General features: G+C 35.3%; 1 protein-coding gene across 1 annotated transcript in view; it reads right to left on the bottom strand.

The window, feature by feature from the left end:
* Positions 1 to 301: 301 nt before the first annotated feature.
* LOC145662871 (venom allergen 5-like) overlaps positions 302 to 27,753 on the bottom strand; it is a 125,923-nt gene continuing 98,471 nt past the window's right edge. Inside the window, exons 6-7 of the mRNA XM_081728833.1 lie at positions 24,058 to 24,238; positions 302 to 727 (exon numbers count right to left, since the gene is read on the bottom strand). Of these exons, the coding sequence (XP_081584959.1) occupies positions 403 to 727; positions 24,058 to 24,238 (506 nt within the window). The 3' untranslated portion in view covers positions 302 to 402. The remainder of the gene's footprint in view (positions 728 to 24,057; positions 24,239 to 27,753) is intronic.

Here is a 27,753-nt window from a genome sequence, read left to right as displayed (position 1 = left end):
AGGAAAGTCAGATTTGTAGAAATTATGATTTTAGCCCTAGAAGCTAAATGAAGTAAACTTAAAATATGTATTAAATCTTGGATAGAAGTTTGTAGTGATAAAACGGTTCTAATTTCCTTGGTTTATATCGATAAAATGTTGATTTTTACCAATGTGACTATCAATAGCCATCATTGGTATCAAGGAACAAAATAGTTTATCCTGTAACTTTCGCTTGTCGCCGGTTTTAATCTTATACTCCTACATGTAAACGATGATAATACAGACGAAAAAGAAAAAAAAAATATTTTTGCACAACTCCATGCCAAGTTTATTTATTGATCTATCAGTAACCTGCAGAAAACTACAAATACCGGAATAGCCAAGAAGGCAACAAATGAATTAACTCATGAACAGAATATTTTACGTTAATAAGTAAATTATTCCTGTCAACCATAACGTTGCTGAACTAGACAATATGTGCGTAAAGCCTGAACATAAACCTGGCTGTCTTATTGTGCAGTATGTTCCATCTGGGCACTTTGTACATGGTTCACCAATATCATATATTGGTTCTACATCATTCACTGGAGCAGGGCCATAAAGGCAGAGCATGATATCCGTATTTCCAGGGTTTTCATCACCAGCATTTTCCATAGCTAATTCATCAATAACTCGAGCGAAAGCACAACCAATATAACTTATGTTGTAGTGTAAAGCTATGGCCGCAGCCTTAGGCTTATCATACCTGTAATAACAGCAATAAAAATAATATTAATAATTTCATTTTCAAATATTATTAACTTTACATTTTTATTCCACTTACTGAGTAAGAAATCGAACACTTCCTCTATGGAAAATGGCATTACATATAGTTCAGTTTTAAATATAGTTCTTAATAAGTTATGAAACAACTTATCACCTTATTTTGCACCTCTTTCATCAAAATCAACAAGCCTTTTTAACTTAATTTCTCCTATAACATAGTACGTGATCTCGCGCGTTGCTGCAGATACGTCTAGTGTTATCGACGAGACAAGACGAGACGTAAGGTTTACAAGTCTGGTCTCGTAGATATTTCTGGTCTTGCTCCATTTAGATTTTAGAATAATTATTTCTCGTCTCCTTTTGCTTTGTAAATTTATTCTAAAATTTATGTTCTGACTTTTTCTTAGTTTCATCTAGAAGTTTTCAGAATCCTTTCGCATCACGGGCAGTCCAAGAAGATCCTTAAGTACAGTTAAGGGTGTGATACAAGATCTTGTAAACCACATTCATTATTGAAGTATACTACGAGAGTAAGTCAAACATTATCCGCATTGTATCCATGGGCGGAGTTAGGAATTGTCTCCTGGGAGGGACACACCTTTTGTCTGCTGGAGGGCACGGTAAATACAAATAAGAATTGAAGTCAGTGGCGGCCGGTGGTTTGTGGTTTCGGGTGTTGCAGTACGAACGATCGGAGACAGAAGATATAAAGTGACTAATCAGCATAAATTTAGATGCAAATGCTATGTGACATGTCAAATTAAATAAAAATCTGTTTTTAAAAAATAAATAATGCAGAACATTTAATCTGATTAATCACCTTATTTAATTAGTAAGTTCATTCTTCTCTCTTTGATTGGAACAAATCTGCCTAATACATGCTGGTTGAACTCTAGTATTCTTATTGTCACGTCTTTTTTGATGGAAAGCATAACCAATGGTGATAACTTTTCTTTTGACATTCAATTTCTTGAAAGTGTCAATTCTTTTTGATGTGAAATATAACTTTTCTTCTTTTACTGATGCCATAGGTACAGTTAATATTAATTGCAGAAGCTTTGTAGATTCACTAAATATTTTTTCTAGATTTTTGTGAACAATTCATTCTAGCAAACTCAGTCCCTGACAATGATCCAAATTCCTCTTCACTGTAGACTGAAGAGAGTTCGTAGCAGAAATTAATGTTATAAAAAAATGTACATTGAACTCGCTTTATTCGCAATTTATCTAGGAAAATTTCAAATAAATTGTGGAAATGTACCTAGTGCATACAACATTACTGCCATAAGGTGTCCTGTAAACTTAAACAGTTTTTTTTTTCGAACACTCTCCTGAATTACACTTTGCTTGTTTTGTCTAAGCCTTAATTGTAAGTTTTTCCTCAGTTGAAAGCTGGGCAATATTTCTTTTGTAAGTTATTTACAGAAGTCATGATATGCAATTCATTCAGAATTTGTAGGTTATGTACAGAATTAAAGCACACACAATAAAATTAAATCTAATAACTAATAACCAAAACAGCTGATACAAAAGAGATACTAGTATATGAATTGCGAATGCCACATATTCATACATAGGACTGTAAACTGCCCGGCTTTTCATTGGCCTGGCCGGAAAAATTGCTGTTATTTTGATTAAAGCCGGTGACGGGTACAAACTTCTCACCAGCCCCTTTATAACCGTTTTTTTTTTTCAAATTTGTATCTAGTTCGAAGTATAGATATTGAAAAGTAGCTGTCATTCTGTAAACTCAAAACTGTTACCTTTCACCATGTATCAACGATTAATATATTTTGTTCATCTGTTTAGAAAATTTTAGAGAGATGACAGGGACTGTATCAGGGAAAATTTGAAATTTACTTTCAAGGAATTTTATACATTTATTAAGAGTGGAAAAGGACTTCTTAAAGCAATTTCCTATAGTTGAAGTAGAGACTATATGTTTAAAGAGTGAATTTCATTTTCCAAATCCAAAATTGTCACGTAAAGATTATTATACTTTTGTTCATCTGTTTCGATAATTTTAAGGAATGGTAGTTACTGGTAAATACAATAAATTGATCAATGCCGATTGATCAATTTCAGTTTCTCATTTATAGCACAATGTATCTATTAAGCTTGTTAGTGAATGTTCTAAGGGCATACAGAATATATGTGTAAATGCACTTTTGTTCATGATAGTACATTTCCTTTCCATAGATAGGTTCGAACGAAGATACTTCACGCTGAGACCTATATCACAGAGAATTTTGAGGAAGTGTCGTTTTTTTTCTTTATTTTACAGAGTTGGCAAACCTATTCATATATCAACACACACACAATTGTGCGTGAAAGAAAAAAAGAACTACATTCCAAATCATCCGTCTTTGTTGTTACGCAATACACGATGAACACAATATACTTCCACATGAGGCAAAACAATGTTTATCAACGTTCTGGAAAGCAACCTTGAAGCCCGCCAGATATAGGAACAACATGTTAGCTAGGAGGGGTCCAAAGTATTTGAGGAAGGTCCAATACGTCTACGTAATAACGAACCTGTCTTTTACTGTACCCGAAAAGATAAGTAATTCTTAATTACTGTCACCTATATTTTTAGAAAAAATGATAGAATGATTATTTCTATAAGAAAAGAAAGAGTACATGATGAGGCATAAAATAAAATACTTACATCAATCATTTCTGCTAGTCGAGTTTCGAAATTTTGGGGAGGTCCGGACCCGGTGGACCCCCCTCGTGGCTACGCCTCTGAGCATTGCTAACTAGTTCCAAATTCAATGTGGCGTTCCCCACCATACAGTTCTATCAAGAGTATAAAATATCTTATTTTATAAAAGAAATATGTATATACTAAAATACTATCCACAGAGGGGGCGGGGATTCTTACTGACTTATTAATATTTGGTTCACAAATTACTGTAGAAGAAATTTTCATTATCCATATAAGCTACGAATTAACTTGTAAATGCGGATCTACTTTCATTTGATTTCTGCTCTACTATATATTTTCTTTTCTATTTTGTAATTCTGCTATCACTTTTATTAATTGTCATTATATTGATTTGCTTCAGTATAAGTACCGTAATATAAAAATATGAATGCATAAAAACAAATTCAATTTGTTAATTGCTAGTGAAATAAAATTCAGAAAGCTTATTTAGCGCGAAGAACCTTCTCATTCACTGGAAGCCGTGTTGTGTTGCAGAAGCACTGCAACGACCAGTCCCTTTAACTTCTGAGATAGGGGAAAGAAGACTTAACATTTGCTCCAATTCCCGCGCTGAAGGAATCTGGTCGTTGCATGCTCGCTGCAACACAATATAAATTAGAGACTCTGTGACGGATTATTTTTCGCTTTTTAAAACGGATTAACGAAACGGACAGTTAGAGAAGTAAAAAAATATGTTATTTAAAGTATGTATGGGAGTATTAGAAAGTATTTTTTCTGTTCTTACTACTATTGCTAATAATATTTTTTTCTTGAAATACTTTGGTCGTTGCGCAACGCTGCAACACTAACATTAGCCGCCACTGATTGATGTATCTTATAAGTGGCAATTTTATCTTTTTTCAAAAAGTTGGGGGGCACTGCCTCCCCCTATGCCCCCCAATAGCTCCGCCTATGATTGTAGCTATAACTTTGCTTACATTGTTCATACTGATCTCTTTCCTCGTTTATTTTACTGTTATGTTGTGACCGTTTTTGTATGGGAAGATTTATGTCTCCTTTCGCCTTCCTGAACTCATTTTTCTGAACAGCAACCTGAAATAATTTTCAAACTCTATTTACACAATGCTCTTTGTTTTCCATAGAGAAGCTGTCTTGGTAAAAGCGATCAGCTTGTTCAACACTGACAACTCCCAGATTTTCGAAAAAAAATCCAGGTTGAAGTCCGGAAAATAAATTTGGGGGACATATTATACCCTATATTCTCGAATTTCTTTAATAATTTACCCACAATACGAAAGCAGTTTGGCACTTTCTAAAAAAGATTACTAACGCATTTGAATGACATCCATGCATTTTTTCGTCTTTTCATCTCGAACTCAATATCTTGTATGCACAACAACAAAAGTCCTATAGACCTACTTGATTTTAGGAAACACTTGCACGAAGGTTTTTTCCATTAGGCAATGAAAGACAACCAATTTCGTCCATCGCCTTTACGAAGTTTTAGAAAAGTCCAAACCTTATGTATGAAATACAGGGAGAATTAACTTTGAGTTTACAAGTGAAAGATATAACATACTTTCCGTCCGTAAGCTAGAACACGCTTTGGCCATTCCTTTCTCATGTACTGACCTTTTCATTTCCACAGAAAACTGTATATCCGAGATATAAGTCCATTAAAACTGCAATTACTTTTAAGTCATAACATTCCATCCAATTGCATTTGTCATAATAAATTTTCTACAAGAGAATTGTTTGGATTTTCTTACATTTCCTTTGTTAGCGACATAAGCTGACAACACAGAAAACAATTTATTGCCTTTGTACAAAATAACTGCTTTAAAACTAATTTTCAGCGAGTCTATAAATAATTTCCGTTCTTCAAGATTGGGTTCACAGCCGAGTGGGTTACTAAGAGCTCCTAGCTTTTACAATAAATAAAATTATTTTCTTAAGAGAAAAACTTTTCATATTCTTCCTGGTGTTACGAAAGGTGCACACTTTATTATCACTGTGAAGAAGATTCAAGTCTTTTAGTCTGGACACCAGAAGTTCGGCATGCTTCTTGGACAACTTTAAATCATGAACAAAGTCGTTATGAGCTGCCTAAATCCTGGGGCTGGCTGGAATTAATATATCACTCTCACACCTGGGTGACAAAATGCTGAGAAACATGACTATGTTAGGTACCAATATAATGTGAGTTACTCTCAGGCTATATGTAAACGTCTTTAAGAGGGTATTAATTATGTTAATGCTTAGCGAATTTACACCAAGAAATCTAAGAGTGTTAAGGTAGTACAGTAGAGAGTTAACTAATAACAAAAATTACAAAACAAAAGTATCTTCTGAAGCTATCAAGACTGGTAATAAGACTGTATAAAACTGTTAGAATATCCTGTATCCGCTTCACATTAACTTGTTTCCTAATCATTCCTATACAGAATAAGTATAATCATTTCTTTCGTGGATACAGTGTTTCTCATCCACTTACCCCGTACGAGATACTGCCTAAGCTGCTGTAGTTATGGCAAGTATTTACCAAGCACGGCGATTATCTGCTTCCTGTAAGATACGCATGTATTTACTATGGACTTACCTTGATTGAACCGAGGCAGGAACATCGAATCTCAAAACCCTTGAGTGAGTTGAAATAAGCATTTATTCAAGTTGGGGGTCATTCCGTCCAATCGACATTTCGTCCAGAGACATTTAGTCCAAACACATTTGGTCCAGGGACATTTGGTCCAATTTCGTCCAAAGAACAGTTCGCCCAAAAGATAATTGGTAAAAAGCGCATTTCGTCTAAAAGAAAATTGATCCGAAGGACTATTGGTCCAAAGGACATTTCGTCCAAAAGGCATTTGTCCAAAAGACATTTCATCCAAAACACAATTGGTTCAAAGGACATTTCGTCCACAAGACAATTGGCCCAAATGACATTTCGTCCAAAAGATAATTGGCCCAAGACACATTTCGTTCAAAAGAAAATTGGCCCAAAGGACATTTCGTCCAAAAGACAATTGGCCCAAGGAAAATTTCGTCCAGGGATGTTTAGTTCAAAGCACAATTCGTCCAAGGGCATTTGGTCGGGTAACGCTTGGGGGTTTGGGGTTTGTTACTATTAGAAGAGTAAAAGTGATGCCTATAACATTATGACTCAGTAGCTTCTTATTTCTAAAGGAAATTTGAAATAGAGACTTATTAAGCAATTATCATTTCGATAGAACAAATATATACTGAGTTATTCAGTAAAACGTACACGCCTGAAAAGGTTGGGGGTCGTTTCGTCCAAAGTACATTTCGTCCAAAAGACAATTAGTCCAAACAAAGGATGTTTGGTCCAAAAGACAATTGGTCCAGTGACATTTCGTCCAATAGACAATTAGTTCAAAAGATATTTGGTCTAAAGTACATTTCGTCCAAAAGACAATTAGTCCAAACAAAGGATATTTGGTCCAAAAGACCAGTGGCTCAGTGACATTTCGTCCAAAAGGCAATTAGTCTAAATGATATTTCGTCCAAAAAACACTTGATCCAAAGGACGTTTGGTCCATAAGACAATTGGTCCAGTGACATTTCGTCCAAAATAAGTTTCGCCTAATGGGCATTTCGTGTAGAGACATTTGCTCCAAAGACACTTATCCGAAGGGCATTTCGTTCAAGAGACAAATTGGTTCAAAGGACCTTAGGTTCGAAGGATATATTCCAAAGGCACTTTACGTCCAGAGACATTTAGTCCAAAGACACTTGGGCCTGTGGCTTCAGACAGGAAAGAGTCTGGGAACAAAGCTCGAAGCGATCAAGCCCCCAGCGTATTTTGAATCTAAGATGGCTGATTGGAAAACTCATTTCACACCGTTGGTTGCAGCTAGGGAAACGGTATTTTGCGTACAACTTTATCATCAAGAGAACGTGTGAAAATAAAATTAAATGAAGGGACAATGAATCTGATTTTAGCTTTATTTTTTATTTATTTTCTTTATAGAAACTACCAAATCTAGAAAAATATGCTGTATTATGCTTCAACATTTCATCTTTAAAAGAGCACAGATAAAGAAATCCTGTCAAAAACAGCGAACCTGTCAAAGTTAACAACTAGCAAGGACAAAAATATTGAAATCAAACAAGTGAAATAAATCATGAAAAACAATAACATTTTTTAAAAAAATAATTTTCTAAAAGTAATTTTTATTACAAACTTTTCGAATAATTTAAATTGTAACATTTAATGTATAGAAATTTTTAAAAATTAGAAAATCTTAGAAAGATATGGGTATAAAATGTGTAAATAATTATTTTTGTCGCTACAAGCATTCTATTTTATAGATGGAAAGGTTCTCCAGAAGGCCTTTTATAAACCATCATCCCATAAATAGATGTCAGCTGTACAAAGTACGGAATACACTGAGACAGAAAATTGTATTCCACCTTAATATTGTGTGTTTGGGGGTGTATAAAACAGTTGTTGGTAACAGTTTAGAGATGAGTGCCAAAACTAGCAAAAACAGGATGATTTAAGAGGAAATCAATTGGTATAATAGTTGTGAGCAGCAGTCGATTTTTGAGTAAAGTGTGATGAAAATAACCTATCCTAACCTCACAGAACCATAAAACAACCGAATGTGAGTAGAAAATCACAAAAAAGTAGATGAAAAAGCTGGCCTCCCATCGTTAAACAAAGACTCTGTTGGATATACTACATTATTAAATATTCTAGAACGTTTATGTTATTTAGATTATAATTATAGTGGCTAAATACCTGCTACACTGCTATAGAAGTACAGATTTGACATTTTTGCTCCATTAAGTTTGTACGGCGTCATTAGCATCACAACCATTCTCGTCTGCCCCAAAACCTTCAGCAATGTGAGATTGTTCCACCATATACAGTTAGTAAGGTCGGCGATATCTTCTTCTTCTTCCGGTTTGATTCTGGACTGAATGATCGAAACCGAATCTTAATGTGGTTTACCCATAATGACTTTGTGCTCCTCTCTCAAAGTGATATATTACTTTGCGACGATACGTTTAAAACTGTACCTAGATTGTTTTTGCAGCTTTTTACAATATATGGTATATTTATGGATCATTGCTTTCCATTCGTATATTGTCTCGGCATTACTCGAGCAGACGGCTCCACCAAATTTCCACATATTTTTTACATTTTCCGATCTCTTCTTGCAGAGCATGCACGAAATAAGGAGCTAATGCTTAAACTACGAACCAACTTGTGCTAGGTGGTACTAAAAGCACGAATGCTATCTAACAGAGTCAGGGCAGGAGCGCAGCTGGGCTGCCCGAGCGAGCGAGGGGGTGTGTCCGCAGGGAGCAGGCGCGTCAGCGACGGGGGCATACGCATGAACAAGGGTTGTGGAAAAATACATAAAATATCCGCAATAATTTTCACCTTCAAAAACAAATAATCGAAATAACTCTTACTTTCAAAATGGCTTCACTGATTTCCCGGGTACAAATAGCCCGCTGCGAGGAGAAATTCGTCTGTTTTGATTTTTTATTTCTTTTCCACACTTCGCATAGTTGATTGTACATTTCAACATAACATGACGCTGCAAAAACTTTGTAATATGATGCTCTTTATCACACAATTCTTTGTAATAAAATCGTATGTTTGCAGTATATTCATCAGAAATGTCTATTGCTAACTCGAACAGAACATTCCCGCCGTTTATTTCCACCTTTTTCGAATTTTTGTATTCTTCAGTCTTCCGCTTCAGTAAATAGTTACACTTAGAATACGTTCACTCCCATTCAAAATGTATTTCAATATGATATCTAATGACACAAATTACTTATATTCACACTCTATTTCTTTTACGAAAAGTGTTTAACATCGTATTTTACCTATAATTTTTTGGATTGATTATTTTAATAAAAGAAACACTGACCAAACCTTAAAACACACTTTATTTTAAATTATATAATTTGTAACGGATTCGGATGTCTAACATATCCTTCTTCAGAAAATATAGAAAATAAATGAAAATACAGACATAGTCATTGTTATGGCAAAATGTAAATTCTTTAACAGTCATATAGTCATTGTTATCAAAAGTTTTAAACTCTTCTAACAGACATATATATAGTTATTGTACTTTTTCCCTTCTATTTCTTCTATTTCTAGGACTGCTCTCCTCCTTATCTTCTGGAAAGAAAGAAGGAGAACGAAGGAGTAGAGAGACTACAGAGAGAATAAGAAGTGAAATAGAAGACGAACTGACAGTGTTTGTAAGAGAAGTGGTTATGAAGAATTTGGAGAAGTGGGAGAGAAGTTTTAAAGAAAAAGTGTAAGAGAGACTGATGAAAAAAGGGAAAACATTAGGATGGTGTAGAGAAAAAAGCAAAGAAAGAGAAAAAATAAGAGTAGTGTTCTTGGGAGATGTGAGAATAACGGGGCAGGAGAGAGAACTTCTTAATTTAGGTCACAGATTCAAGGTGAAAGAAGACGAAATAGACTTTAGAGAGCTGATTTATTCAGTGGAAGAGACCTTAACGGACGTTAAAGAAGAAGAACAGAGAGAGAAGATAAGGAGGAGAGCAGTAGCGGTTGTGAAGAACAGCATGAAGAAAAGGAGGAAAGAGAATTTAAAGAAGGAAGAAAAAAGCAGTCTTATGATGTTGAGAAGTAGGAAGGATATAGTAATAGAAGAGGCGGACAAAGGCGGAGCAGTGGTAGTTATGGAGAAAGAATGGTACAAGAAGAAACTGGAAGATTTATGTAACGATACATATGAGATTATAGGGGATAAGGACATGAAGGAAGATGATCTATTGAAGAAAGTAATGAAAGAAGGAAGAGGTGTCAAGAAATGGATAAAATACAAGGAAGGATTCCAAGAATGAAAGGTTTCCTAAAATTACACAAGAAAGAGGTGAAGCTTAGACCAGTACTAGACTGTAGAGGGAATACTGAGAGCCACTAGAGAAGGAGTTGAAGGAGATTTGTGAAAGCATAAGAGAAGAACAAGAATCGTGCAGAGTGAAGAACACAGAAGAAGCCACGGAAGTGTTAAGGAGAGTGGATCTTAGTGGAGGCAGAAAACTTATGTTTAGTCTTGATGTTAAGGCTATGTTCCCGAGCCTTAGTAGAAAAACAATAATAAGTGTCATAGAGGAAGAAATGGGAAGTAAAAGTATAAAAGGATGGACAAAGGAGAAGGTAGTTAAGGCTTTGAAGGTAATATGGGAAAACAGTTATTGTATAATAGGGGAGAAAGTGGTAAAAATAAGAAAAGGAATCAGTATAGGTTCGAGGCTGAGCCCAGTACTGGCAGAAATAATTATGAACAAATGGAAGAAAAAGGTGAAAGAAGAAGAAGTAAGTAAGAACTTGATCATGTTTTGTAGGTATGCGGATGACTGTCTAGGCTTCTGGAAAGGGACTAGGAGACAATTGGAGAACTTCAAAGATAGTGTGGAAGATAAAGAAAAAGGCATAAGCTTGGATATGGAGTTGGAAGAAAATGGAAGAATAAACTTTTTAGACATGGACATAATAAAAGAAGGAAAAGGGCTGGTTACGAGGTGGTACCAGAAAGAGTGCTCAGCGAGGGTGTACTGCCATGAGTGGAGCGACGTGTATAGGAGTACAAAGAGAAATTTCATAACAAATATGATAAGAATAGAAATGCTGGAGGACGAAGAGGAAGGAAGGAAGGAGAGCATACAGAAATTCTACCAAGTTAGAGAAGAACGGTTAGAGCAAGAAAGAGTTAGAGAAGGAAGAAGAACGCAAGAAGAGGAAGAGAGGGAGAGAGAAGAATGAAGAGGATGAGAGTGGAAAATGGCATAGTATAGAAAGTATGGGAGAAGAAACGGAGAAACTGCAGAATTTATTGAAGAATGGAGGGATCAGAACTTATACAAAGAGTGGAGAAAATTTATTATGATCAATAAAGAAGAAAAATAGAAAAGGCACCAAAAAGATTAACGAAGAGGAAGAAGGAATCTTCTACAGGGTATGGTGTGAGGACTGCGATATGTCATATATAGGAGAGACAGGAAAGAGAGTGAAAGAAAGATTAAAACAACATGAAGATGATGTTAGGAGGAAGAAATATACCAATGCCATATATAAACATGTTAAGGAGACGAATCACGGAATTAATTGGGATAAGACGGAAGTATTGGAGATGGAGAAAAGAATGATAATAAGGAAGTGGAAAGAAGCAGATTGGATAAAGAAGGTAGGAAGAGATAAATTGATGAACTGGACAGGAGGCTTACTTATCAATGAATTATGGCAAGGAAGTTTGGATAACATAGACAAGAAGAAAATAGAAAAGACCCTTATAAGAACCAAAAATGGCGAAACATGATTATTTGGAAAGTGAACAAGAAGACTTACGGGATTGGCTGAAGGCCTCAACAAATAGAAGGAAAAAAGTGGAATATAACAGTCATATATGTGTCTGTTAGAAGAATTTAAGCTTTTTGATAACAATGACTATATATATGACTGTTAAAGAATTTAAACTTTGCCATAACAATGACTATATATATGTCTGTATTTTCATTTATTTTCGATATTGTCTGAAGAAGGATATGTTACATATCCGAAATCGTTACGAATTATAATTTAAAATAAAGTGTGTTTTAAGCTTTGGTCAGTGTTTCTTTTGTTACTATAAATTTTGTTACTTTAAATTTTGTTTTCACATCTGCTCGAGTGAACCCATTGCCTCACTGTCAGAAAGACTGGAAATACATATTCTCGCATTTACCAAGTATTCCAGAACTATGGCACTAAACATGGAATACCCTTCATCCAACAAAAGTCTTAATGGATTTCGAAACAGCTGATATAAACGGAGCACGAGAGGCGCGAGGCCTAAAAGTTCAAATATGTTGTAATAAAGTAGAACTCACAGGTGTTATGAAATGAATATTTTTAAGACTAAGAAACTGCAGTTGTGGGCAGTACAAGTGCTAAACAATAACTATTCATCATTTCCAGTGCCCAAGGATTTCATTGACTCTTCACATTGACTTGACGCTGTGCTAAAATGCACAAAATACTTATAGGTTACATGAAAGCATTAGATGGAAGTTTTCGAGAATATTTCCGTCCCACAACCTGGTAATCGTTGGATTGAAAATCCTTTCACTAATGTAGAGATCCATGACATACACACGGTAAAGAAAGTATTTGATAGTTGACAAATTTTCATTTGCCAATAACTCGGGAACAAATGAATTAATTTGGATCTTTTTGTTGCTGTCCTTAGAATGGTTATAACTTGATAATTTGCCAAAATCGGTACTCTAATAAGTTAATTTTTGGTCGAGTTATTATGAAAAGAAATTTTGTCAACTGAAGAATAACATTACTTTCCTACGTGACTGTACAAGGTATGAATCTCTCTAACACATAACAAGAACAGCTACTGAAACTATCCTGCGGTACTTCATGGAAAAATGTTTTTAAAGAAAATGAACTTCGTTCTTTTGGTTGCGTGTACTCTGTGTGAAGAGTTGTCTAAAAAGACATTGCAACATTTGATGTCTTTCCCTACCACTTACTTATGTGAGCAGATCTTTTCTGCTCTTTTTGTATTAAAATTTTAAAGCGAAATCGTCTTAATGTGGAATCAGGCCTAAGATTTATGGTGACAAAACTTATTGCAGATTTCAATACAATTATGGAAGAACACAAAGAATTACAAAGAATTAAAAAGAGGACACTTACTGTACTCCCAAACTCCATGGAGCTTTACAGCTTGGATATAAAATTCTGCAAGTAATTGAGATATGGGAATTCGAATTCATGGATCCTGAAAAGGGGGATTCAGATGGTCTTTTTATAAACTGTCTGAGTTCCTTTCTTCAAATTAAGCAGGAACCTTTGGGATATCCTGCTTCTTGTAGACAAAAAGAAATACATTGCAGATTATAATGCCCATGAAGGCATTCAGTTAACAGAAGAAAACATTGAATTGAACCGGGGATTGAGGTATATTTCTAAAACGTTCCTCAATACGTTGTATGGGAAATGGTAACAGCAAACGCATTTATCGTAATCGGTAATTCTCGATACCCTAGAATTTTTTTTTTAACTTATCTGTGTACACCGCAATATGAGGTGCAAACTCTATTGCCTATTGGAAAGCGACAATCCCTTGTAACGTACAAAAACATCGAGAACAAAAACAAACCGTGGAAGTTCTCGAATGTTGTCCTTGCAGCGTTCATCACATCGTGAGCAAGTCTAAAACTTTACGACCTATTGACAACTGTGGGGCCTGTCCCCATGCTGTACTGCGACACTGATAGTATTATGTTTGTACAGCCGCGTAATAAGTAACCTCCTCTTTCCTTGGGTTCCTACCTGGGTGAACTAACTAACGAAGTTCCTGAGGGGTGGGAAATTAATGCGTTTATTGAATTAGGACCAAAGAATTACGCGTACCGTTTGAAAGAAATTGAGACGGGAAGAGTGGATTGCATTTAATATTAGGGGAATAACTTTAAGTTATCTTACGCGACAGGAAATTAATTTTGATCATTTTTATAATCTAGTTCGCGATCATTTTTATAATCTAGTTCGCGATAAAGTTGTCACGAAACAGATAACAACCCAGGGAGTATTGTTCGAAAACCGGGGTTTGTCATTGTGTCCAGGCCCGAAACTAAGACACCAAAAGGTTGACAATAAAAGATGAAGTCTTCATCCTAACAGATTGACCGACATTAGGACATTGCCATACGGCCATAAAAGTATTAGGTGTGCTGAATGATTGGTATTACTTGTATGAGTGTGTTGCAAATATTTGTATATATCTTATGTAAATAATGAATGCAAATGTGAAGGGAAACAGCATGTCAATCATTCCTTGTGGTTCTAAGATATTGACATAGTCATGATATTTTCGGATACGTTACAGTGGCAAGTTTCATAAATATTTTCACGACACCCGTCAATTGGCACTTTTCTACATGTATATATTGCAAATATGTAAATATTGTAAATATTATAAATATGTAAATAGTATGTTGTAAATAATGTTATTGTAAATATTACAAATTATGTAAATATGTAAATATTGTATCTTATTTAAAGAATATTGTAAATATATAATTATTTTATTATATTTAATACTTATAAATATATCAATCACCTAAATATATGTAATTAATACATGTAATCAATAATATACCATGCATATCATACAACAAGAATTAATGCTAATAAACAATTAAGACACATTTCAATTACATGTTTTATTTCAAAAGAAGATCTACGTAAAACAATTATTGGTATCATATCAATAAGTATGTGTATTCTGTATAAGATAAAGGAAGAATACATATACTGCGTCATATTAAATATTTATCAATCATACAATTAAATTTATTTACGTGCTTTAATAATCCTTTATGTGGCACTCAAATCTTTATACAAAATATTGGTATCTTATCAAAAAATATATGTATTCTCTATAAGATAAAAATAAATAGGTTTGCTTCATTTAAGGTTATTTGTACGTATTGATAATACTTTAAGTTACGCAGATCCTACGATAAATCAACATGTTGTAAACTATAATAAATCAATGACATCATAATGTCTTCTACAGAAACGCACAAATAAATTATTTATAAAGATTAAAGGCTTCAGTTAAAAGTTAAAAATAAGAAAATGAATTGATATTATATGTGCTTAAAATACAACTAGGACATGTCTAACAAACACTTACGTAAAGTCACAATATACAGTATATCCCAACAATACAAACAAGACATGGTTAAAACATACGTAAAAAGTCACAATATTTAAGCCAACGTTACAAACAAAAGTTAAGGTCATGCAACGAAACATTCCACAAAGAAGAGGTTGTGCAGCCACATTACAACAAAAAGTCACGTTATGCAACCCAACATTACATTCAAGGTATGGTTAAAACACTTACATGCATAAAGAGTCACAATATATAGCATACAATACAAACCAAAAGGTGGAAGTTATGCAACCCAATATTACAACCATAACAAGAGGTTATGCAACCCAACCCAACATTACACTCAAGATGATGATATGTACCACACGGATCATACGGAAGATATGCATGCAACATGATATATATATTGCTGTCCACATATCAATAAGAACATGGATGCATACGTCCATTGAGAAAAAGTACTCATATACATATATAATTTTTGATTTATCTGAGTTTCGTACAGGATTATATCCAAAAATCAATGAAAAGATGATACTTTATGCTAAATAAAATCCCGTGACATTCAGTGAAAACTGCGTAATAAAATTTTCTTAAAGTTGCGTCTGTTTCCTCCCACGATATCCAATATGTGTATGTACAATATATACTTTATTGCCTCCTGCAATAAACTGAAAGTCTGGTAAAGAGTTTATTACCCCCTGCAATAAAATTAAACACAGGTAAGGAAGGTTCATAAAACAAGCTGGTTGACAGGGGACAGGCTAATTAAAAAAGGTTCTTTTAGCCGTAAAGGACCTCCTTCAAGAAATGGGAAACAAATTATCAGTCGTTCCTCGTTCTTAGCTAATCCCACCTCTATCCTTTTATTATTGGTTCCTACAAGCTTCTGGGCAGAATGAAAAGTTGTAAAACCATTCTCCGCCTATCGTTTTTCATTTGCTGGAGTCTTACTTTACAAGTTAAACTCCACCTCCTACCTCGAACCTCAAACAAGCTACAACAGAAATAACTACCTCTTACAGCAGTATATTCTCCTACCTCATAAGAACCAAAAAGTGCTTATATTTCATGAAAATTTAAACATAAATGAATACAAATTAACATAATTAATTATATATTCTTCTCTTCTATCAAAATGTTCTCTAGACATAATATGCATATTTTATATACCTATCATTAAAAATATCAATAACCAATACCACAACAGAAGGACACGCTATTCTTCCAACTGGCAATTAGGTGCAATCCCCTCTCACTCCATTAATTACATTGCCTACAATTATTTAAATATTTTACCTTCCTTCTTGTCATCCGCTCTATTATCAGAAATTTCTGGAATTTTTCCCACGTGTTCAGTCATTCCATCTACTTTCCTAATTCTAATCAAAACATTCAACCTCTGCGCACATGCATCTGGTCACGTAATCATTCCAGCGACATTTCTGTCAACAATAGAAGAAACTAACATGCATCTGTGCTCCTAAACAATTTTCTCCTTCATACGTGATCATTCAAGGTTGAAGGACATTCCTGTCAACAAAGAACTTAGAGAGCCGACTTGTTCTTACAAATTTCAAAACGTACATGTGTGTATACTCAAGTTCGAACGCCATCTCTCTCAACAATAGAAAAATTAACATGCACCTGCGCCCCTAAACAATTTCTCCTGTGTACGGGACTATTCTAGGTCAAGCGACATATCTGTCAACAAAGAACAATAAAGTCGACTTGTTCTTAGAAAATCCAAAACGTACACCTGTGTAGTCAAGGTCAAACGACATTCCTGTCAACAAAAACCTATTGTAAACAATAACAATAACCCTCGTCTTCAATTAACTTTGGCTAGACTCAACAGACCACTACGAGAACATCGTAAATCCTCTACTGAGTACAGTATTGAGGGTTATTTATATTTTAAATGCATACCATCTGGGCTGGATCTTAAATCTTGAAAACTACGCGTTCGCGGGAGGCGCCAGGTGAAGGGGCGAGTCTGAGTTAAAGGGCGTGAATAGATAAGTATAGTGAAATGGCCCCAGATGAATCTAGAGACGACAATTGGGTGGTATGTAAGTACTCCCAAGATACATTAATCCCTCATTTTTCAATTCTCAACTGTCATTTGTTCATGAGAAATGGCGCAAAATCGGAAAAGTGGGATTAATTTACGAATGAAACGGAAATCTTACCTCTTATTTTTCAACGTAGTCCCCTTGATGTTCAATGCAAGTATTCCACCGTTTCAGAAGTGCATGAATATCTCGGTGGAAGAGTTCTTTTGATGGAGATTGTAGCCACTCGTGCACAGCATTTTTCACCTCCTCATGACTATTGATATTTTGGCCGCCTATCGCTTCTTTGAGTACTCCAAACAATTGAAAATCACTGGGGGCAAGGTCTGGTGAATAGGGTGGATAAATGAGACTTAAATTTGATGTCATCGATAGTCCTAACTGTCAAACAAGCAATATGCGGTCGGGCATTGTCATGCTGTAGGAGTAGGCCTACTCCTGAGGACAAAAGTCCTCGCCGTTTGCCCCTGATGGCAGGGTGAAGTTGATTTTTCAGCACGTTTGAATACGAGGCACTGGTTACTGTTACTCCTTTTTCCATGTACTATTCTAAAATTATTCCATTAGAATCCCAGAAAAGAGTGAGCATGACCTTTCCTGCTGATGGTCGAGTGAGGAATTTGGTTTCGGCAAAGAGCTATACCGCCATACCTTGCTCGCTTTCTTGGTCTCTGGTTGATGATAGTGAGGCCAGATCTCATCGCCTGTAACAATCCTGTCCAGAAATGCATCACCCTCGGCGTTGAAACGACGCAAAAATTCTTCACAGGTATCGATGCGACGATCTTTCAATTCAGCAGTCAACTGACGTGGGATCCATCTTGCTGATACCTTATTGAAATGCAGAACATTACGTACAATGTGTTGAGCTGAACCAAAGCTAATCTTCATTATTGTTGCGATTTCTTTCAGGGTAATACGCCTGTTGTCCTCTACAAGCTGTTCCACTAGCGCATTGTTGTCGTCGGTCACAACACGGTGAGCCTGTCCCGGTCGAGGAGCATCCTCCACAGATGTTACGCCACTTTTAAACTTCCTATACCACTCGTATACTTGCTGCAGGGATAAACGCGAAAACCATACTTTGCTGCCATCCTGCGATGAACTTCAATTGGTTTCACACCTACAGTACTCAAAAACCGGATCACCGAACGCTGTTGTAATGCGGGGCATGTGGACTGTGAGGCGGTCATCTTGAAACTGCTCCTGTGCTGGCGCTTATTTGACTATACTCTTCTGCCAACTACTGAAGAAAGAGAATGCTGTTAGAAACAATATTGCCAACTTTCAAAGCAATAGCACAACATTTCAAAATTTATAATAAATTTTTAATGTTTTCATTTGATACCCTGTCGTATTTCTCAAGAATGGCTCGATCGGAAAAAAGAACAGCGAATTTGGCTCTTCAGGTGTGATTTTTCATTAATTCATTTAGCAAATATGCAAAGCTACATCAATAGCTGTCAGGCCCGTAGTCAAGGGGGGGCTAGGGCGGGCTCAGCCCCCCTAAATTTTTTGCAGCCCCCTACTAAAGTCATAGTTCAAATTAACGGGGGATGCCGGGGAAATTCCCCTTCGGTAAAAATGTATGTCCGGCTCGTATCACAGAAGTAACATAACATCCATTTCTGGGATAAATTTTCGCCTTCTACATTTACAGCAACAATACATAAACATAACCCTCTCGTTCGAAACTTTTAATTCGAACCCTGACTGAAATGTTGGAAGAAATTGTATTTCCAAATGTACTTTAGAGTGCTAAATTAAAATTTACTTTTATTATCCTCATTTAAAGTATTGGCCTATTTATGCGCTACGCTTCTTTGAATTATTATAATATTTCTTTGAGCGTGAGACTGGTTTATTTATCTTTTTTTTTTTTTTTTTAATGCTTCGTGTGCAAACGACCCTTGCTGCAGGAGAAAAATAATTTATGGTTTTTCTATCGGCAAACATGCATTTGTGTTCAGAAACAACATAGTTTTACCTTAATCTGCGGGCGAAGAGTTTACTCATAGAGCTATCTAAAGACGGCTATGGTTTACTTCTTCCTGTCCTTCTTGGAATTTGCAACTGAAAACATCCTTTTGCTGTGAGTCATTGGCTTTCGGTCAATATGCGAGAGATTGAAAAGACAGCATCCCTCAACAGGGGGATGCAACTGCTTCGTTCTAATCATCACATAGGTGTATGGGTTTGTTTTGTATATATTGGACATGGAGAGAAAGGGGGGAATTTTGACTACGTTTTATGTCACGTGATAACGGAGTAAGAAAAGTTTCCTTTTCTGAATTGTGTTTACTTTTGTTGTGTTTTTGAACATGGTTGTAATTGAAAGTTGATCTATACAGGTTTCTGAAGATGCACCGAAGTTGACTTGAAGAATGAGAATTGTAGTGTATCAGCAACTTTACTATTTGTTAAATAACTTGGAATAGATAAATAATACTTTTAATATATCTTTAAACTAAAGATAAGTTCGATTCACTTAATCTTTCTCGAGGATGAATTATTAGACACTTTATTAAAATAATTTAATAATTGTTGCCAATCTTTGGTGCCAGAATCAAATGTTATGCAGATAATCAGACGTAAACCTAATCATCCAAAGTTACTATTTTGTAAAAGAATACCTTGCAATCTTCTGGTATGTAAACAAAAAATGTAGCAAACTAAACGGAGGTAGTAGTTGCACTTATAGGAAAAACAGAATTTTCAATTAAAAATTGAACCTTATTGGATGATAATTGAGCTGAGCGAAGCGAAGCTCTTATACTCGGGTTAGCCGTTTGGTTGTCCGCGAACTCCTCCTAGACCGTTTGGCCGATCTCAACCAAACTTAGCACGCTGATAGAGTATGTCGTGCTGAGTGACAACATAGGTCGAAATAAAAAATCCGATGTACCATCGAGGAATAATCACCGAAAAACGCTTCCTCCTAGACCGTTTGGCCGATCTCAACCAAACTTAGCACGCTGATAGAGTATGTCGTGCTGAGTGACAACATAGGTCGAAATCAAAAATCCGATGTACCATCGAGGAATAATCACCGAAAAACGCTTGCATAGACTTAACATGGGGAAAAAGTTTTCACGCGATTTTTTTGTCAACAATTAAAAATGGCATTTATTATTGCATAATGGCCAGGAATGATTACGTAGTTTAAGCTCGCTCAGCTCACTTCATTGCAATCGGGTACATCCATTGCATTCCTAGTATGTATAATGCTTTATAAATTTGAAATTTGACCTTTGACTTAAAACAGGGTGCGTTGGGGAGTTTAGCGTCCCTCTTCAGCAGGGAGACTATGTAGACACGGGACTTATAGCTTAAAGTAACATCCAAATCACTATCGGTTTGAATCCGAGGACTCCCAGTACGGTTTGAACCCGAAACCGGACGCGCCAAAGGCGAGCGCTGTACCCATGAGGCTACGGGGTAGCCCACAAAAGTAACAATTTGCTAATGTAGTTTCATTTTGAAGAAGAGATATCTTCAATAGAAATAAGTAAATAGCTGTTTAAATCATTAGTTCTTAACTTAAACTTTTTTAGTACCTACGAAAGCAACTGATGTCGAATTCTTATTTCTACAATGTAAAGAAGAATTTCATGTATACTTTGATATGAATTGTACTATACAAAGAAAATTTAATGAATTGTTACTTCTCTCGTCAATTTCGTTTCGAGAAAGAAGGTAACTGCGCTAGAACAGGGAACTTTTTTGGAGTTATTTCTTATATGAATGCTCGAGTACCAAAACATAACATATTATTTTTACTTAAACATGACTTTAGTAGCAATCGTCCTAAATGATTATTGATAGTATGTTCCAAAGAGTCTAGAGCAGTGGTTTTTAAACTGGAGTCCGCGGACCCCGGGGGTCCGCGTGACCTGGCTACGGTGTCCGCGACGTCTAAAAATTGAAACGTGTTGTGATAAAATGGAACTCACAGCTGTTATGCAAAATGTATTTTTTCAGTTACTAAAAAGACAGCAATTAGAAATTATACCTACGTTTGTAAATTTGAATATTTTCTTTTCTAAATTTCTGCCCTGAAGCCTGTCAACCTTTATGTAGGACTACTTCAGGTGAGAGGAATTCCTTCTTTGTTAGGGTATTTTCTCAAAGGGAGTTGTACATTAACTGCACCGTGCCGATCTTGTTTTGTTGAGTTACAACAATGACATCACCAGAAATCTCGATCTGGACACAATTGTTCTAAGATTGGCAGCATCCAAAACAAGGAGACATATTGTGATTGTGTTGTTAGTGATTGTTCAAATGTTCAACTTGTTTCTACTATACTGTGCCAACATGAGGTGTTGTGTTTGTGTTTCTTAATCTTATAAAATTTATAAATTTGTAGATAGCAAAAACCCATAAACATATCATTATTTCTTTCGAACATCACCATAAAAAACTGATCAAAAAATGTTTAGAAGTACAAGTGTAAAATAAAGCCCGTAATATTTGAAGAAATGTAAAGTTTCGTATCTAAGGACATGTAAATAATAATACAGGTAAGATGTTAATTTCATTTTTCCAATATGCATATATTTGTTTAGGCCACATGTATTTCAAAATATTGATTTAAGATTTTGAGACCCTCCTCTGTAGAATCTCTTTGAAGATAGTATTAAATCTCATTACTTTCTAGATGTTTTCGAGTTTCACAAATATTTTTTCAGTCCATCAAAAATTTTAAAACGTATTTCCTGTACTAATTCTTTGGAAATTTTAATGATTGGTTCGTTCGGCCAAATATTTTTTAAATTTTTTTTTTACTTCCTTGAAGATAAGAAAACGGAAGAAATATTTTGTTGCCATAACAAGAAATAAAAAGGAAACACATAGTATTCTAGCTTTCAGGTACAATTGTACTAACGCTATAGAGGAAAATTTTAATAGTAATTTCTTCAGGCTGTAGTTTTAGTTTTAAGAGGATAAGAAATTATTCATCATCACACACAGAGACAGACATTATATATATATATATATATATATATATATATATATATATATATATATATATATATATATATATATATATATATATATATATGTGTGTGTGTGTGTGTGTGTGTGTGCCCACCCTAATTTACATTTAGCCCCCCCTAAATTTCGAGGCTGGCTACGGGCCTGATAGCTGTTCTTTTTGCATTCGCTCCCTTAGACGTGCTGTATCATTAATTTTGCCTAATTTTACCATAGCGTACCCACGATAGAATTTTGAAAAAAATATATGTGATTTTAGGGTTAAAGCGACATCTAAAATTTAGTTTTTCATAATTGTGCTCGCAGACATCATAGATCAAAAGGGGCTCAAAAAATTAAATCGATATTTTTAGGGGGGAAATGGTCAGGGGAAGCTGTTAATTTTCTCAGACAAAGCCCTTGTATACACCTATACATATATCCAAGTTTGAACAAAATTAATCGAGCCACTCTTGAGAAATAAATTAATCCCACTTTTCCGATTTTGCGCCATTTCTCATCAACAAATGAGAGTTCTGGTTTAAAACGTGAGGAATTAATATATCTTGGGGGTACCTACATACCACCCACTTGTCGTTCCAAGATTCATCTGCGGCCATTTTACTATACTTATCCACCCATGCCCTTTAATGTATTTCAAAATGTGTTTGAACACAATTAGCTTTCACGCAGTATATTGTATGTAATTCGAAAGAGTAACTGTAATCGAAAGATCATTAAAATTTTAAGGAATATATTTTTCTAGAATTTTCACTGTCAATCACAGCAGCGTGTACGTATACTCATCATAATTTAACAGTATAACAATCATGTTTTTAAACATTTGATAGTAGTCCTAGTGCAAAATAGAGTTTTGATTCTTAGTTACTTGTGTTCAGGGATGATCAACGGAGGTGATCCGGCAATCAGGATTCTCCTGAACTTTTATATTTTTTTAAAAAAAATAGCACAATTTCATGGGTCAAATACACAAAATTATTTCCATTTTGTAGGTTTCTACAAAAAATCTTCAGACCACAAGAAAAATCTTGGGTGCGCTACTGCTTGTGTTTACATTGTGTTACTCATTGCCTGATTGCCTGATTTCGAACGCCTATGTTGGAAAGAGACATGAAAGAAATTAATTGATTTATAGGTCTAAGGTGCCCTGAAGAGAATTTTTGTGTAGGAGACCTTAGTTTGAAGTTCCGCCACTGGATAGAAGACAAATTAAATATCGTTTAAGACACATACTTTTGTCATTTGTTGAGTATGAAACGAGTTCAACAAAAATTAATAAAAAATATTTGAGATCAATTATATATACTAGCTTCGATGGTCATTGAAAATGATACATTCAATGAAATGGATACGGATACAATAATAATAGATTTTGTTAAATTGAAAGCCAGAACAGTGTCTTTCTAACATGAACTTTTCCCTAACAAATGAAACGAAAAAGTAAGCTAATTACCATAATCGTATCATTAGAAAATACTATGTAAATATACTTTTAACGAAGCATAAGAGCATACCTCCTTGTCAAATCACACCTGTTTTAATATTAAATTTCAAGTTCATGAGTTTTATTCTGTGTCGACTTTAATGTTTCAATTATACCTGTCAAATACATCTTATGTATATATCTTAGTTATGTCTTGTACGTATTTAATGAAAAATACTATTAATCAATAAAATTAGAACTTTATATATACAGAACTGGTTGTTAAAAAATTAGAATAGCACCACTGTGCATAAGTGTATAAATATTGTTGAAACTTGTCGTGCGTCTCCTCATTTCGGCGTAGCGCTTGTACCTGTTAGGAAAATAGGATAGGATTACTGTTATGAAAAGCTAACACATACATAAATTGGAATATTTACTCACCTAGAACTTGATATTAAATCATTTGTCAGGTATTTCAATTCATGTGTTATTTCTCGAATAAAGGCCTTCCAGCTTTTAAAAGGATGTAACTTTCTTTGATCGATATTTTTTTGTCCCATAATTTCTGGATTTAGTATGTCTGGAAACACTAGGTGCATTATTATCAGAGTGTCATAATTAACTGTAAATAACGAAAAATTGTAATCACAGACAATAATTAGCATCAATCCTGAGATATTAACACTTAACATATAACAACTCTTGCTCACGTCTCAGTTATTTGCTTCGAGCTCTCTCTGCAAGATAGGTTACTCTGCTGTAACAAGGGACCATTCCGATTTGGTGAATTCAATTGCTGACAATGATTACTAGCACTGGATTCAGCACCAGGGATTGAGGTCAAATGTTGAATATAAGGAATGCATGAATAGCTCCACTCCATGTGCGTAATGTGAATCATGGGGGACATCTGTAAAGCTCGTTGGACTTAGCGCAAGAAGTGTATACGGTAAAGGGGTCATGTGATATATGACTTTTGACGCACATCGTCTATTGAAATCAATAGTGCCCAATAATGTTTTAGAGCTCTGTAACAGGAGGTTTTCCAAGCTATGGCAATGTATCAATACTGCCGTAAAGGTGACGTGAATGAGGGACTAAAGACCCTGTAGTACGGTCCATGAGCACGTTCTATGCACGAGGAGTATAAAGAGATAAAATCAAATCCTGGAAAATCAAGATTAATGTTTGCAACGAGTTACTGAATGAGAAGTAGTTCCACTGAATAAATGCTGGCGTTGTAGCTTGCACAAAGACACCTCTTCCATTAAGGGTTCTGATATATTAATGACACCCTGTAACAAAACGTTCCGGTTGTAACACTAGTGACTATTCTCACAACCGATTACATGCAATTGACGGTTAAAACACTGTTGATTGTAGTGTTGCACACGAGACAAGAATTCGGGCTGTCTCATCTCTTCCAGTGCAGGTCAGTCTGGCTCGTCTCGTTCGGCCTATGATTTTGGTATTTCTAAACTTCGTCTCGTCTCGTCCCGTGTGCATGAGCATGATTATTTGCAACCATCCTTTAAACTCTTACTAGGAACGTTGTTTATTATGTACGGTTAATATTATTATTAGAATCGATGGTTAGTTTCTCTGCACACAGAGAACGTTAATAGTACAAACATTGCTTATTTTGTTGCACCATCAGTAATATTAGGAATAATGTGTTGTTAGTGCTGAGAACACTCGAGATGGTTAATGTCCCGTATTGCTTCATTTCGCACCCTTGCTTGTGATGTGGTGTTTGGAGAACTTGCAGGGTGCGTCAAGAACCATATGTTACATCACCCCCTTTCCCGTATATTTTTCATGCGCTAAGTCCAACATGGCAACTTTTCAGATGTCCCCCATGATTCACATACGCCTATCCAGTGGAGCTGTACATGCATTCCTCATATCTAACATTTGACCTCAATTCCTCTAGTCATCTCAAAATTAACATTGCATTTCTTGACATTTTCTACGTTCTATCTTCGCACTTTGCACTCACTTATCTCCCACCCTGTATACGGTCTGCCACTAAACACCCTCTTTTCTCTGTTCCTTTTGGTGCTGGATCGAGTTCTAGCAATCACTTTCAGCAATTAAATTAACCAAATCGGAATGGCTCCTTGTAAGTTCAACATCTTTGATACGTAAAGAGGACCATTATTTTTATTGCAGGAAAATAAAAATATTATTAATTTCGTTATTTGACAATTTAAATATAAGTAAATATCTAAGTCATTACACACATGACTGTTTCAATACATTATATCATTAAAATATATAAGCACGCACGACAAAATAAGTTGTCACCCGCAGAACAGGACTAATACGAGGTAATATCACCTCTAGTCTCCATAGTTCCCCGGATTGTGTTTGGAAATGACTTATAATGAAGCAAGTAAGCCACATTCATATGTTAATTTAATCACTCATCAATAAATACAGTAGTTTCAGCATAGTACAAGAACGCCTACTTCTGCATTTTTCTTGCTACTTCAAAAATATCCACAGATTTTCGACATTCATTTAAATGTGAAACTTGTCATTCCAAATTATGTGCGATAGGGTGCTTGAACGCTCCTCAAAATATGTTGAAAACGCTTTAAGTCTTGTGAACGCTAAAGTTGTCGGTTTGGAATATAAATATGTCCACTTCTTGTGTATCATATAGATACTGAGAAATTTAATACTTTATCACTAGGAATGTTCAAACAAACGTGAGGTATATGTTCGTTTGTATGATTGTGCTAAAGTCATCACACGAGAAACACACCTATAACTTAATAAAACCTTGTCAATCTTGAAGCAACCCTTCACGTACTGAGGTGAAACATTTCATTGGTGCACTAGACGCCTTGTAATACAAGCATCTTTTAAGACTATAACACACGTTTCCAACATGTTCTGTCATGTGCTTTTAGCCTAAAGAAGATGTGCAGCTTCATATGCCACAGTAAGGGCTTCTCTTGCTTTTCTTGACTTCGAATATCTACTGCACAAAGCTCCTTTCACATTGGGATGGACATGTATCCCGAGACTGCCGCAATTCCTATCAGGCTTTTAACTATTATTTTGACCAAGCGCGAAGCTCGTTGAATGATCATATGAGTTAGGATTTTTTTTAAATCATAGTTTTCAACCAGATCACACACACTAGATACTTAGGACAGTTTCCTTGAAAACATGAATGAGTCCGGCAACTTCAATTACTGTCTGTCTAGGCAAGCGTCAAATTACAATAACCGGTTTTTGCCATTTGTTCACGTCTTACAGTAAAGGATACATTTCTCAAAAACAAAATAGCACCATGGTTCCACGTAACTGTAATGGTCATGTATCAGCAAGTCGGATGCCATCTATAAGAATAGAAGTCGATCAATATTAGTTCTACAAAAACTAACTGATTCTTGTCGGGTGTGCTTATATTGTCATGCGTTCTAAGATATAATAATATGTCTCTACATATAAGCAGATCAGAAAAACATTAGAATAAAGTATATACAGGTATTCGACCAAATAATGGAAATTTTTGTGGGAGTTGTAACATCTTGCATTGGTCCATCTTTTGCACGCAATACAGCTTAAATGCTGGACGGAATAGACCGATACAGCCATCAGTTAAAGTATATCCTCCCCGAGTTCTCTAATTCCATTACTTGGAGTTTAGATCATAAGCAGTTTGTAAAACGCCTGGACAAATGTAACCCAACTTACACGTAACTTCTTTCGGCATTGACAGCAGTTGGTAGCATTGAGTCAGATCTTTATGTAAGTAAAATTGTGAGTAGATGATACACAAAACAGTTCCCAACTCTGAGATGAATTTCTAGGGTTCGGAGCATGTTGTCCGATGAACACCATATATCTCATTTTTACTGTGTATCTAATGTGTATGTATTTCATCATATACTGTATGTGTATCTATTTCATTATATGTAATGTGTATGTGTACTATGTATATATTTCATTATATACTGTATGTTCAAAGAAATAAAAGCACTGATAACGTATGAATGACAAAACGCTTGAAAGTAGATGAAAATATCAAATCTAGAACTACTGCTGAAAATAAGTTCTGCATTCCAAAATCTTTTTCTTTCTGGAGAGAAGAAAATCTTGCTGGACACACTGATTATGCAT

Source organism: Thermobia domestica, chromosome 1 (genome assembly GCF_964235325.1).
Source record: "Thermobia domestica chromosome 1, izTheDome1.hap1.1, whole genome shotgun sequence".
In the NCBI taxonomy this organism is placed as follows: Eukaryota; Metazoa; Arthropoda; class Insecta; order Zygentoma; family Lepismatidae; genus Thermobia; species Thermobia domestica.
The sequence above is the reverse complement of the archived record's forward strand: the minus strand, read 5'-3'. Positions and strand labels throughout refer to the sequence as shown.